This window comes from Podarcis filfolensis, assembly GCF_964270895.1.
Source record: "Podarcis filfolensis genome assembly, chromosome: 4".
In the NCBI taxonomy this organism is placed as follows: domain Eukaryota; kingdom Metazoa; phylum Chordata; class Lepidosauria; order Squamata; family Lacertidae; genus Podarcis; species Podarcis filfolensis.
In genome coordinates, this window is record NC_139607.1 from 52,950,786 (window position 1) to 52,965,174 (window position 14,389).

A 14,389-nucleotide genomic window follows, 5' to 3' on the forward strand; every position below is an offset into this window, starting at 1 on the left:
TTATTCATTGTACCTTGTAATTGAACTGTTCAGAATAAAAAAGAATTACCAGTGATCTCTTTGCCCTGATTAGAACATTCCAGATGCCCTTCACTTGCCATGACAATCGACACAGCAGTACAATTCTCTGACCAAGCCAACATGGAACTGCAGAGCCTGCCATCAATAGTGGCTTGGATCACTTCATAAAGATCATTTTTAAGAAGCTGAACAACCACCTGCAAAAGTGGACATAGGTGGCATTTTATATACGATTATATACGATTCGGCAACTATATCTAGTTCAAATCACTGCTTTTGCAATGCTTTTCTATTTCCAAAAACCAGTGGCAATTAGCTTACAGTGATTACAAGTTAGAAAGCAAGCCTAAAACCAGATGACCTGTTTACAGAGTGTTTGTCCTTATTTGTTTGGATAAAGTTTGCAGCAGTCAATCTGATTTGACTGCAGGGAGATTATACCACTGTGAACTCCTCAAAGGAGAGACTAGCATAGCACAGAGACTATATTGATTCTGTTTAGTTGCTGTGCTACACTGGCTTTTCTTTTGTTAACTCACAATGTCCACCATGCAGCACTACAAACTGTAATGCTATGCTGCCGGAGCAGAAATTACATGCAATCTGAAATATTAATTTGCTGTCTTGGTGGTTCACAGGATTAGGTTGTATATCTCTGATTTACCTGGCATTGGGGGTCACCAAAATAGCAGTCAAAACTTAAGACTTTCAGACCATCTTTGGTAAGCATTAATTCTATCTGCAGCACACCTGAAAGGAATCAGAGAATTATATATAACAAAATCAAAGTATATATTTTAACGTGTCTTTAAAATGCATACAGCTAGACTAAGGTATGAGATGAAGTGAAGCATTAAAAAAAATTCTGCATATTATTATTATTGGTAGAAGATCAAGTTCTCCATTCATAAAATAACTCCTCCAGAAGTTGTCATTCATTAAGCAAGACTCAAAAAATAGTAAGTTGTTACATGAAGACAAGAATGAGTTTTCAATATGATGAAAATCCAAAACATAAACATCAGACGGAGTAATGTCATATGAGAGAATGATAATTCCTAAGGAACCTGATGTTGAGTGTAACTTCTTACCTACATAAGATATGCCTTCTTGCTTCATGCTGTTGATAATGTGTTGAAGAAGTGTACCTTTAACTTTTTCTAGAAGGACTTCAGAAATCTAATGAGCAACAGGAGAAGGACACATGGAGAACCGCTTTATGACAATTTTTTCCTCAGTGTAAAAAATCAAAACAGTGATAAAAAAGTAACCGAACACCAGTAGGGGCTGGTTCCCATTGGGACTGTTCACACAAAGACCAACAGTAGATGGAGCCAAAGCCAATGAAAGGCGGAGGCAACTATGGTAATTCAAGTTTTGTCCCCATCTGTCTTCCTGCCATCATCTACAAGGGCAACACTAAGACTAAGGAAGCGCATACTCGAGCAACAAAAATAAACATTAGAGTTTCACACCATTCTCTAGTTTGCATCAATTACATGTATTAAGTCCATTTCTTAGAATAATTTATTTTAATTCTGCTAATCACACAGAAGGACAGACAACTCCATGGAGGTCATCAAAGTCTTGCCCTTGACTCCTACAGAGTCTGCTCAGAGCCCTCCCTGTCACCTGCTGAAAGTTCCCCACACACTGCCAGGTTTACATCTGCAGTCTTGGGGGGGGGGGGGATGGAGCAGAGATTATCAAGCTGCTAAATTTCAATAACAATTTATGTGCTTCTGAAGTATGACTGTGGAGTACAACACACCTTTGTCGGCACAGCATTAGCATGCTAGAATCTTGTTATATGATTTTCCATTAACAGATGCACCGACTTGTACAGAAGACTGGAGGGGAGGCAATGACATGTGCGTTCTTCATTTGGGGCTGCCCCCCTCCAAAAAATTTGGGAGGGCAAAAGAGCAGGGCCCCCAGGATATGACGCCTATATCCATTATTATTCCAAGGTCAACGGTTGTCATGGATTACCCAGAAAGATTTGAAAGCATCACTCAAGGAATTACTTAGAAAACAGACCGTATGATTTCCAGGGAAAAGGCATATGGAGTCCTAAGCAGATAGTGAATAAAACTTATTGGCACCTGAGGTACTGGACCATAAGCTGCCATTCCAACAGTGCTTGGACCCCAGTCTTCATCAGATAGTTGCTTTTGGATCTGGACTGGTGGCATGAGAGCAAAAGTGACTCCATCCACAAAGCATAAGCACTGAGAAGAAAATACATGAAACTGAGCAACAAATATAACAAACTAAAATCACACACATTATAAATCAACATGCATAAGTTTCTCTCTTATTAATTCAATCCTTGAAGTCCTGCCTTTCACAGCGGTGCTGAAATTAGCCAGAGCTTTTCGCCACACAGAGGTGAACATTTTCACCAGCTAATGGCTGCAGCTCAAATTGTAGTTAAGGTCACAGAGTTGAAGTTACCATGTGAAAAGTTGGCCCATGCTATTCTCTACTCCTTCACCTTCTGACTGCCACAGTCCACCCTACCACTAGGCAGAGTAAGGAAGCTGCCTCTGGCAGCAGAAACTGGGGGAGACAGGGAGCAGTGATCTGTTGAAGGAAAAAGCTGTGTGAGCTATGCATAGTTTGCCCCGCACTCTCTAAGGTAGGCTGCTATCCTCAGATGCAATGGAGAATGCTGTCCTGTTGCTGGTGTTGTAAGATTCAGCTGCCAATCTGTCTGACTCCTGTGCGTGGAATTGGGAGGGGAACTGGGACCATCTTGTCCTTCATCTCAGGCAAGAAAATGCCTTAGGCAGATCTGTTAGCTCCTTCCTCCCCCAAATCCACAAGCAGTCACCAAGTCTCTTTTCCTTTCTTTGGAATCCTTCTGGGGAGATGAAAGCCTGTGCAGCAGGTCACTACCAATTGTTTCACAAGGAGGAAAAGCAGAAGTATCCAATTATGTTTCTGTGCCTTCCCCTTCTGTGTCTGAAACTGCTGACTTTGAAAATCCTGCCTGTATTTTACCCTGCAAAGGTTTGCAAAGCAAGTCCCCTTAGTATCCCTTGAAGGAAATACTAATTATTGTGTATCAAAGTTTACAGCATGCTAAAAACTATGATAACAATGCACAGTAAAATCCCTATATTTGCTGATAGTTCTCATCAGACACCCAATTAGCACCCAAAAAATTAGCACCCAAAAGCTCAAAAACTCCTTGTGGTTCAGCAAGTTATGTGGTTCCTCTGGAATTTACCCTGCCCTTTCCCCCAAGGATTTATGGGCCTCCTATTCTTATCCACAAAACCGGGAGGCAGTTAGGCTCAGACCATGTGAGTGGCCCAGGGTGACCCAGTAAGCTTCATTGCAGAGTTGAGTTTTGAATCTACATCTTCCCTGTTCAACAAACTTTCCACTAAACCACACTGGGAAATAGTAGTAAATAATGCTGATGTTGTGCTAACATTGTGCTTCATGCTAAGTGAACCACATTGCTATAGTCAGGGACAGCCCATCCATGAGGCTCAGTGAGGTAGTTGCCTCAGGAAGCAGACTGAGGGCAGCTGCGGGGGACAGCAGACCCAGGGGACCCAGGAGTGTTCTGCTCGCCACGTCCCGTACTTGTTGCTCAACGCTTCCTCAGTTTACCCACCAGTATCTCCTCTGCTGCTGCCTCCAATGCCCCAACTGCTCCTCTCTGGGCTCATTACCACCTCCAGTTGCCTCAGGCTGGCCTTGGCTATTTCTATTAATAACAATTAAAGTTTGTGGACTATACAAAAACAAAACTCTGACTGCAATACTTAATGAAAACGCACAGAAAACTCTTCCCCTTTAAGAAGTTCTTCAATTATTACGGTATCTTGGGTGTCTCCAAAAACATTGCCCTGCATTAAAAAAGAAAAAAAATCCACTGGTCAGATTCTACTTTCATCCCATCTTCCATTTTTAATGAGAAAGCTCTTTTTAGATCATTTCCAATAAAGTCATTTTTTTTCTTCACCTGTAAACCTTCATGTACTCCACATTCTACTCAAGTAGAGTCCCTGCTAAATTTTTATGAGGTGTGACGATTTGCAGGTTAAACATATAACTGGTTTTTGTACGTCAGAACACTATTTAAAATACTATATAATTACGTCACTGCACAATGTCACAGTAGAAGAAAAAACCTACCCAAAATACAAACATAGGTAAGGTAAAAGGTAAATGACCTCTGGACAGTTAAGTCCAGTCAAAGGCAACTATGGGGTGTGGCGCTCATCTCGCTTTCAGGCCAAGGGAGCTGGTGTTTGTCCACAGACAGCTTTCCAGGTCATCTGTCCATCATGACTAAACCGCTTCTGGCACCTCAGAACACCGTGCTGAGTAACAGAGTGCATGGAAATGCTGTTTACCTTCCCCTATTTATCTACCTGCACTGGCGTGCTTTTGAACTGCTAGGTTGGCAGAAGCTAGGACAGAGCAATGGAAGCTCACCCCATCGCAGGGACTAGAACCGCCGACCTTGCAATTGGCAAGCCCAAGAGACTCAGAGGTTTAGACCACAGCGCCACCCGCATCCCCATTTACCTTACCTTACAAACATACAGCTGCATATTCCTGCACTGCAGGGGGTTGGACTACAATCTAACTACTGAGTGTAAGATTTATCCTTACATAAAAAAACCATGATAAACGAAATTAAAGCACACAACAGCTGAACAAAGAGGCATAAATCACCTGCAGAATTTCTTGCGCTGCATTGCAGGCTTCCTCTCTGTTGGACGCAAGAATTATCTCTTTTCTAGGACCCAAGCCACTAGGCTTTACCACCAATTCAGGAAAAGCAGCACTTTAAATTAAGATAGAGCATATTAGAAGAAAATCACTCCTTTTCATTATATGGTCAAAAATTTCCTCTTTTGAAAAAAAAAAATAGTTCCTGGACTGTCTGGAACACAAGATTTTAGAGAAAGGAGAATTTTAACACATCTCCAAGCAGGGCTGAGAGAGAACCATGGAGAGTTACAGTCAGTCTGTGCAGGCAATACTGAGCTACGTGAAAATATTCTAATTATTTATTTTCTAAACTTTATCCAGCTTTTCTTCAAGGAAGGCTTGTGCTAGGCCTCTCTGGAAGTTTCCCATCTAAGTATGAGATGCAGCCTTGCTTAGAGTGATTAAAGGTGTGAGGGGAAAATTCACCCTGATAAATTACTGCACTTTAAACCTTGTTTAGAAGTATCTAAGGAATAAACATTGTGAAAGGCTTTACCAATAAAAAAAAATGCTGTTGTGGTCAAGGCTGATGAATAAATAAGAGGAAGAATTTCCCCTTGTTTTCTGGGACCCAGTAGCTGACTGCGGAGCCTTGTGGTTGTGATCTGCAAGCAGAGCCTAGCTGTGGAGGGAGCAGGTGAACCAAGCAGGTCTAGTGTGTAGTGAGGGAGAGAAAGTTGAGGGTGAACGTGGAGAGACTGAGATCTAGAACAGTAAACTTGTCAATTTTTGGCCATTCTACAATATTCATCAACAATTTTCAATACATTTGGGGTCCCTTTTTAATTTAATTCACGAAAAAGCTATACCATCAACTCTAAAGAGCGTAAGCTAATGGAGAAAATAATGCTTACCTATTAATAAAAGTGCAAGCGTCTTGCGGATTTAAAAATTCATTCCATCTTGCTGTTGGAATTCCATGTTGATCAAGAAAGACCTTAGCGAAACTTCGATTTGTTCCCAGTTGTGCTGCCCTGGCTGTAGGTCCAAAACATCTAACTCCAGCCGCTACCAAGTCATCAACAATTCCTAACAACAAAATACTGAAAGGCTCAGACAAAGCTTGCTATGGAATTCAGATATTTTTTTTTTATTAATACTCCTTGCCTGTCTCAGAATGGTATCACAGAGCTAAAAGAGCAACTAAAATTATCAGCAGGCAGCTCACCAGTATGGAGGAAGGCTTAAGAGCTTGGGGTTTTATAGTTCAGAAACAAAAAACGATGCGGTTTATCATGTCACCTTGAACTCTCTCTTAAAAAGTCTGCCTGCATCTATAATAAACTTATCAAACCTGTAGCCAAGGTATGTTTTAATGCCTAATACAGTGGTACCTCTGGTTACGAACTTAATTTCTTCCGGAGGTCCATTCTTAACCTGAAACCATTCTTAACCTGAGGTACCACTTTAGCTGATGGGGCCTCCCGCTGCCGCCTCGCCGCCAGCATGCAATTTCTGTTCTCATCCTGAGGTAAAGTTCTTAACCTGAGGTACTACTTCCAGGTTAGTGGAGTCTGTAAGCCAAAGTGTTTGTATCCTGAGGTGTTTGTAACCCGAGGTACCACTGTAACGCAATGGTTTTTAAAATAGAATGTACATCAATATGAACTCTGGTCTAACAAGGGAGTTATTTTATGTAATGTTCCAAGATGCTACATGCATATGCTCCTACAAGAGGCTGGTGTCTGCTGTCTATCTACGTGCAGGATTATCAGTAGGAATCACACTGTCCAGAGTTTCAAAAAGGCAGGAAGAAGAAGAAGAAGAAGAAGAAGAAGAAGAAGAAGAAGAAGAAGAAGAAAGGCAATTTCTCAGTTGCAAAAAACCCCAGCTATTTGAAACCCATTTTGTTCTCCAGTTGTTGATACCAAATACAGTGGTACCGTATTCCGTTCTTAACCTGAAACTGTTCTTAACTAGAGGCATGCTTTCGCTAATGGGGCCTCTTGCTGCCACTGTGCCGCTGGCACACGATTTCCATTCTCATCCTGGGGCAAAGTTCTCAACTTGAGGTAACTCTTCCAGGTTAGCGGAGTTTGTAACCTGAAGCATTTGTAACCTGAGGCATTTGTAACTCGAGGTACCACTGTACTGGGTTCCTATGCTATCCAAGGCTGGACCTTTATTTTTTAATCTAGAGCACTTGTTTTTTTCCTGAGAAAGGAGTTACTCTAACTTTACCTGTCACAAGGAGAGATTCTGGTCCAGCAATCACAAACCCAATGTTATGATCTTTGCAGAACTGGGCTAGGATAGTATGGTTGCTAATTAAAACCCCTGAAATAGATAATAAATAATAATAAACACCAGGATCCAAAATGTATGACAGTTATGTGGCTTCAGGAACCACAAAAGGAAAACATGATAAAGATTTATTTCTATATGTTAAGTAAAGATATAGTTGTGCATATGGATCTGCAATAAAGAATTTGGTAGCTTAGATTCCAAGATAACTTACATCAAAAGCCTATGTGCCCTGGCTCCCACAGTAACTTTAATGCTCTAAGCAGTACATAAGCAAGACAAGGGTTGAAGGTGCAAGGCATGGCTACACAAGCTAAGACATTGATCCAACAAGTGCCCTTGCCCTCTGGGCTCCCATTAGAAAGGAATAGGGTGGGCATGCACCCTTTAAAAGGCTGAGCAATGTAGGATGGGCATGTGGGCCATCTGCAGAAGCAGAAATTGACTTAAATTGTGTTTCCAAAAACCACTTTGTTATCTAGGTAACAGTTTCAGGGGCTGAACATGTTTGATTACACACTCCAACTCCTTCATAAGTGGTCAAGGTCAGTTAGTCATCTCTGATCTGCAGAACTTAAAGTGCATCACAGATTCAATGAATGTCTTGTATTTTTTAATAGCACAGGGGTTTTCAACCTGGTCCCTACCGCCCACTAGTGGGCGTTTCAGGATTCTAGGTGGGAGATAGGGGGTTCTATGGCACAAGCTGAATCCTCCTTCCATTGAGCACTGGTGGGCGGTAAGGAAATTTTACCATCAAGAAAGATGCATTAGTGGGCGGTAGGTATAAAAAGGTTGACTACCCCTGCTGTAGCGCTTGCATTTTTGTATGTGCATTCTGCTAAGTTAACATAAAAAGTCAGACATGTTTGAAGCATTGATTTTTCTCACCCAGCATTTACATTTATGCAATACATTGTACACTGTTTTGGAAAGGTGGCGTGGGTGTTTCTCTGCTGTATGACCATTCAAATACATTAAAATATATCCAATGCAGGAAAAGTCACCAAATACTACAAGCTATTCACCTGAATTAGAGATTTTGCCATCATTAGCTGTACCGGCATTTCCCGGAGCAACCAGTACCTGTTTCACATGTGGAGACTGTGCCAATTTCCAAGCCAGAGCATGTTCTCTGCCCCCGCTGCCAATCACAAGCACTCGATCAGCCATCTGGATACTCAAAATAAGAGGTGCATTGTCATTTACAGGTCTAATGCCTCAATCATTAGCATTTTTATTTGGAAGGCAAACCAAGTACTTATGAGGAAACTGACTTCTAAACTGAGGCAAATTTTGATGCTTGGTAGCCATCTCACACATTACACATTACATTTTAAAATGACATCATATTAATGGTGAATATCCTCTAAAACGGAAGCATTTGAAGCAGCTACAGGCATTTTATACCAATTGTCCATTTGGTAGAGAATAAGTAAAAACATAATTCAGTATTTGTAATGTCTTTAAGGCTGCAACCCTAAACCTGCTTACTGGAGTGTAAGCCCCACTGGACTCAATGGAATTTACTGCTGAGTAGGTATCTATAGGAGTTCACTGTAAGAGGCAAGAACCTACTTATCTCACCTTCCTTGAAATATGTAAGTTATAGTAGGCTGCCTTGCACCAAGTCATATCAATGATCCATCTATCTCAGTTCTGTTTACTCTGTACTTACTTGTAGTGGCTTTCCAAGGTTTTGGTACACACAATCCTCCCCTCATGTTTTTCTTTTCAAAAAATGCTGAGAACACAACTGGCCAAAAATCACCTAGTGAGCTTCGTGGCATTTGAACCTTGGTTTTCCAGGTTCTATTCTGACTCTCTAACCACTACACCACACGGGATCTCTGAAGTCCCCACTCTGGTAATTTCATCAACCGCTGAGAGATCAGCATATGAACAGCTTGTGCTTCTGCACACTTTGCTGCTCTGACAAATTGTTGGAAAAAAAACAAATAATTTCCTTCTTCTGAGCACTTGCTTGTGGTCTTTGCTTTGTCTGAGTTAATTTCACCCCTAAAAGCTGAGCCATTTTGTGTATTGTTCTTTTGCAGCTTTTTGATACAAGATGTTATTTGCTCTCATCTCCTCTCATACTGTAAATCAGAGGTTTTTAACCTTTTTGAGTCCACGGCTCCCTTGACCAACTACTTTCTTTCTGTGGCACCCCTGTGGGGCTCAGGAGCCCAGTCAGGTCGTGCCTTGCCTGCAGAGCTGGCAGCCTCTCACCCTTTTTCGAACACCCTTGCTTGCGAGTGTTCCCTCAGCCTCCTCTCCTCTCCCCCCTCCCCCAGCTGCCACCATAGTCTTTGAGCTGCCCCCCTGCCCCCAAGTGAGGTGCCTCCTTACAGTGTCCTACAGGGGCCTGGGAAGCACCCCCGGCCAGCCCCAGAGGCACCATTTGCCTGGGGAGCTTGTAGCCAGGGCTGATGCAACAAAGAGCTGTGCAAACCTTTGGGAGGTAGAGACACAAGAGGATATCAGAAGAGTGAGGGAAGAAAAAAGGGATGGAGGCCAGTTTTGCCCGGGGCACCCCTGACCATTATTCAAGGCACCCCATAGTACCATGACACACTGGTTGAAAACCACTGCTGTAAATAGTTCCTGCATGAATAAAGCCTTTGAACTCCAGAAACTAAGTGAAGATTCCAATCTAATTCACCCAAGATGCAAGGACTGTTAACACAAATAGCCAAAGGGGCGCACACACAGCATCACAGCTGAAGTGCAAAAATGGATGTGGTTGTGTGTTATGCATCTTGCAAAACAGGCATCACTGCAGCGTGCAATTTTGCTGTGCATTGCTTTTCATACTGTAATTCTCAAAACAGCAGCAAAAATAATAAGAAGAAGAAACCAAGAGGGATGTTGTCTGGAAAGAACAATATACTTAACTATCCCAATATTATTTTTTCAAATGATTTTTTTTTACTTATTTCAATAACATCTCACCTTCATTTAGTGCCCTTGTTGTTTATATGAAATGGGAACAAGCTACTATAAATGCCAAGGGGGGGGGGGGAGAGACACACACTAATTGACCTTTAAGAAATATGCTGTTGACATTATGCAGCTATTGCCAAGAAGATACATAATTAAAATACTGTGAAATGTGCCAACATTACCTCTGTAATGAGTTTGCTTAATAATATACAGAAGCTGGGGATTCAAGATATAATGTTCTGAAGAAGACTTAAAGAATGACCAAGTAGAAGGCTTCTATCTTCTAACAAATGTAACAAGTAGCTCTATCACAACAACAGAAATTTCTACTTGATTGTAAGTATTAATATTCACTTAATATATTTAGGAATTTTAAAAAAATCTCTCTTTAAAAAAGTGTTAACAAATTTAATTGTGAAGAACTACATTGAAAACTAATCCATCATTCACTATGATGAATGCCATAATTAATATTAATTTCACTATTCACATTAACATAAGGCTGCACATTGTCCTGTACCTATCATTCTAATACAAGATAAACAAAGTCCCTTTCTGAGTAAACCTTTCTCCACATCTTTTAAAATGTACCTTATATTTCTTTGCCAAAGCAATCAAATTTGAAAATGATTTTTTAAAAAAGTATTATAGCCAGTTGATACAAATGTCCAATAGAATGTGGCATATGGATGTGTGTGCAAGGGACAATGAAGTGTAAGTGAACAGGGTGCAACTAGAGAACCTCCTACATTTGCAGAAAAATACTGGGCTGTTAAAATCTCCTTCTGAAAAACGCGCACCCCCTGCCCCTCACCCCACATACACAGTCTTCAAAAATTGTCAGGGAGCCGCAAGTTTGTACATCCCTTTTATTGACAAGAAATGTCAACAATAGAAAGTCTCTCCGTCAGACAGACTAGCAGGCTGATAAGCAAGCAGCTGTGGGTGGGAAGAGGAACTGGCCTTGGAGAACATATTGTTGTGCTCTTTCCAAGCTCAATTTCCCCCACAAACATAATTTAAATTATGGGGAGAAATTGCTCTCTCTTTCACGACTTAAAAGGGAGCTATGGAGGGGAAGGGGTGTGAGTGAGTGAGATGGATTGGCCAATGACTTAAATTTTAGATTGCTATGACACCCCATTCCCCCAAGATAACTTGTGATAAGGGCAGGATATAATTCCTATAAATGAAAATGCTGCAAGAGAGCAGTTTGATCATGCAAACTGGGGCAACGCATGGATCATTCAAATTAACTCCATTACTCCCTCCTTTTTCCAAGGAGCTCGGTGTGTTCCCTTCACAACAACCCTGTGAAGTAGGTTAGGTTGAGCCGTGGTGACTGTCCCATCAGCACCGGCTGAGAGGGATTTGGTTGTCCCCACTACCCAATGCCAGCTCTCAAAATGTGCTTGTCCCTGACATATACACAACATACTATATATTAAAGATAATCCATATCACCACCCAGAGGAATGTTTTGGTTAGAAAGAGGGCTATTTTGGAGTTATTTCTATCATATAGGTACCAATTTGAGGCATTGAGTAACTTTTCTGCAAATCTGAAAATTCTCCACAGAAACCTAATATGTCGAACTCTGACATGTACCCACCAACATCCATATGGGGTATGTGTCTGAGCATGTACTGATATTCTTACAATATGGAGCTGAGGAGACCCCTTCTTGGTGTTAGTAAACCATTTCATTGTGGTGATCCATTGTTACCACCTTTACAAAGAAATCAAAATTTCCTGTGCTGCTGTCCCACAGTGCTGATACTCTATCTATATCCCAATCCTGTAATTTCCAGGAAACAGCAATGCTGTGGATCTAAGGGTACTGTTTACTTTTTAGAACTCAACTACAATACTGCTGCTTAGAAGCTGTTGAGCAAAATAACCCAATGGCTGCTGTTGTCCAATGCCACCAATCTTTGTTTTTCTTTTTACAAAGATTCCAATGTCTGAGTTTGAACATAAGAAGAGTCTTCCTGAATCAGGCCAAAATCCATCTAGTCCAGCATCCTGTTCTCATAGTGGCCTATCTGTACTTTTCTTTTCTTTTTCTAGGTTGCAGGCAGAAAACCAAATGAGAAGCAACCATGAGGCTACTTTGCCCTCCCCTATAGCCCTCATTAAGCCTCTGAGCAAGCCAACATCCACCACTCAAGTTCCCATCCTAAAAGGATGCTTAATTTTACAATATCAAAAAACAAAGCAAGTCAATATATTATATAATCTTTGATACATATTTTGTGTCTGTAAACTGGGTGCATTTAGGATAAAGCTGATATTGCCCCACCCTAGTTATACTCTGTCCTCAAAAAATTTCGGGTGCTTCCAGACTGGTGTTTATTGTGGGATCAGTGTGTTGCCTGCATGTCTGGTTTTGTGTGCTTTGCAGCATCCACATGATCCTGCGGGCATTAAATTTACATCAAAATGCCTCCACTTCCCCCTTTCTGTAGAAAATCCAGAAAGTTATGAAACAATATTGTCAAAGACCCATTTGCAACATTAAGCCCCCAAGTGGAAAACCCCATAGCAATTGTGCTAGCATTCACCCTTTGTGATTCTCACAGACATTCATTCAACATGATAACATTTCCACAACAGTTTCCCTGAGTAGACCACCAATCTGTGGTGAAACTCAGCCTAAAATGTTTCATCAATCCAAAACAAAAATAGTGCTGAGATCCTGCTCACATATAAAACTGTTGACTATTTTCAGTATTTCCTTTTATCTGCTTCATGTTTGAGTCATCTCATTCTGTCACACCAGATGTAAATTTAAAGACTACAATGTAATACGTTTCCCCTAGAACTATTGCCTGCTAAAAATTAGCAGATATTTTATCTTAGGATCGCATAGAAAGCCTCATTTATGAAAACATATGTAAACATAACTTACCGAATGTTTCTAAGGTATTCTGCAATGTATGGAAGTCAACAGTTTGCGTTCTTTCTTCTATACTGTACTAAGAAGTACTAAAAGGAAACTCTTCAACTTGATACCAGATTAAGTTACATGAACATTTGGTGAAGGGGGGAAAAAGATTGCTTTGTTGCTGGCAGAGAGAATGCCTTGGTCCAAAAAGCTGAGAGAACCCAGTGCCTAAAACTCTATCTCCTTGTGACCAATCACAACAGAGGAACATACAATATATTTGCATTAATTGCATTGTACAATGTGGCTCAAATAACTGACTGATTTAAAGTACATGTGTCTGGTATGAGAAAGAAATACTGAGCAAACCATTTTTTGAGGGGGAGGGGAGCTATGTTGCTATACTGTGTAAGGAAACCATCAGAAATCAGGAAAGAGCCCAACTTGTCAGGGATCTAAATCAGAATGTAATGGTTCAATACAGACTGCAAGACTGCAAGATCTATATTCAAAATGCAACAGGCAGTCAAATTTTGTTAGCCAACAAGGTACAGTTTGAGAGTAAGCTCTAGTCATTATTCATTTAAAATTTTTATTTAAATGGTTTTAGACTTTCTAAGCATAAGCTTCACAAAATTATTTATAATACATCACAGTACAACTTTAAAACCTAATAATAGCATAAAGCATATAATATTAATTTAAAACACAAAATCTTACTAAATACACTTGATTTATTACTCTAAAATATGATTGTTTAGAAATATTTCAGGAGTCAGGCTCTTTTCGGTGCTAGAAGCATTTCTGAAACTTTTTGTGCTCCTTCACAATAACATTTTCTTTGTCATCCTGAATTTCCTGACCAAATAGAGCAAACTTGCCGCTCCCAGTTTGGCGGTTGTTTATGTCTCCAGAATTAGATCTTGGTGAACGACTAAAGTTCTATTAATCATTTCAAAGACATATTGCAGAGTTTGATGTTTCACAAGGTTTACAAGACAAAAATCTTTTAAAATATTTTCTTCTGACACATTCACATCACTCATGTATCATCTGCAACCCATAAACGCTAAAGAGACTAGCAACCTGAAGTGATTAACTCTGTGAGGGACAGAGTGGCCAGAAAGGTATCATATGTTAGAGTCCTGGGGGGAGTCCATCTGTTTTTGATGTGCTAATATACTGCCAAGAACAGTATATACATTTAGACTGTTGTTTCTCCACAGTGCAGATGTTTCAAGAAACAAGGGCAGAAATAAGAAACCACTGAGCGTCCATGGATTTACAAATCGCAGATTGGCTATGTTTACTAGCACCCTGTGCATGCTCAGAGGTACTCATTGCTGGACACGTAATCCACAGCTGAGTCCTTGCAACGAAAACCGATTAGCCGTTTTAGGCGGAAAACCCAGATTACATTACAGAGATCGCTAACGTGTAAATTATCTAAAACTGTAGGTGCAAACGGCGAGCAACATCAACCTGCCTCAGACGGCTATGACGACAACTATGACAATCACCACCAACATTTTATGTGCACAAAGGAGCCAC

The 14,389-nt window shown here is 40.7% G+C and overlaps 1 protein-coding gene across 3 annotated transcripts in view; it reads right to left on the reverse strand.

The window, feature by feature from the left end:
- LOC310761399 (trifunctional purine biosynthetic protein adenosine-3-like) overlaps positions 1-13,090 on the reverse strand; it is a 29,233-nt gene extending 16,143 nt beyond the window's left edge. The window contains exons 1-10 of one of the 3 annotated variants that reach the window (XM_083611180.1): positions 12,863-13,090; positions 8,034-8,178; positions 6,943-7,038; positions 5,616-5,790; positions 4,723-4,834; positions 3,819-3,887; positions 2,127-2,252; positions 1,113-1,200; positions 686-771; positions 50-218 (exon numbers count right to left, since the gene is read on the reverse strand). In XM_083611180.1, coding sequence (XP_083467306.1) covers positions 50-218; positions 686-771; positions 1,113-1,200; positions 2,127-2,252; positions 3,819-3,887; positions 4,723-4,834; positions 5,616-5,790; positions 6,943-7,038; positions 8,034-8,178 — 1,066 coding nt within the window. In that variant the 5' untranslated portion in view covers positions 12,863-13,090. Of the gene's footprint in view, positions 1-49; positions 219-685; positions 772-1,112; positions 1,201-2,126; positions 2,253-3,818; positions 3,888-4,722; positions 4,835-5,615; positions 5,791-6,942; positions 7,039-8,033; positions 8,179-9,357; positions 9,408-10,700; positions 10,814-12,862 lie in introns of those variants that run through there. The other 2 variants (XM_083611179.1, XM_083611181.1) reach the window with 2 other exon arrangements.
- Positions 13,091-14,389: the final 1,299 nt, after the last annotated feature.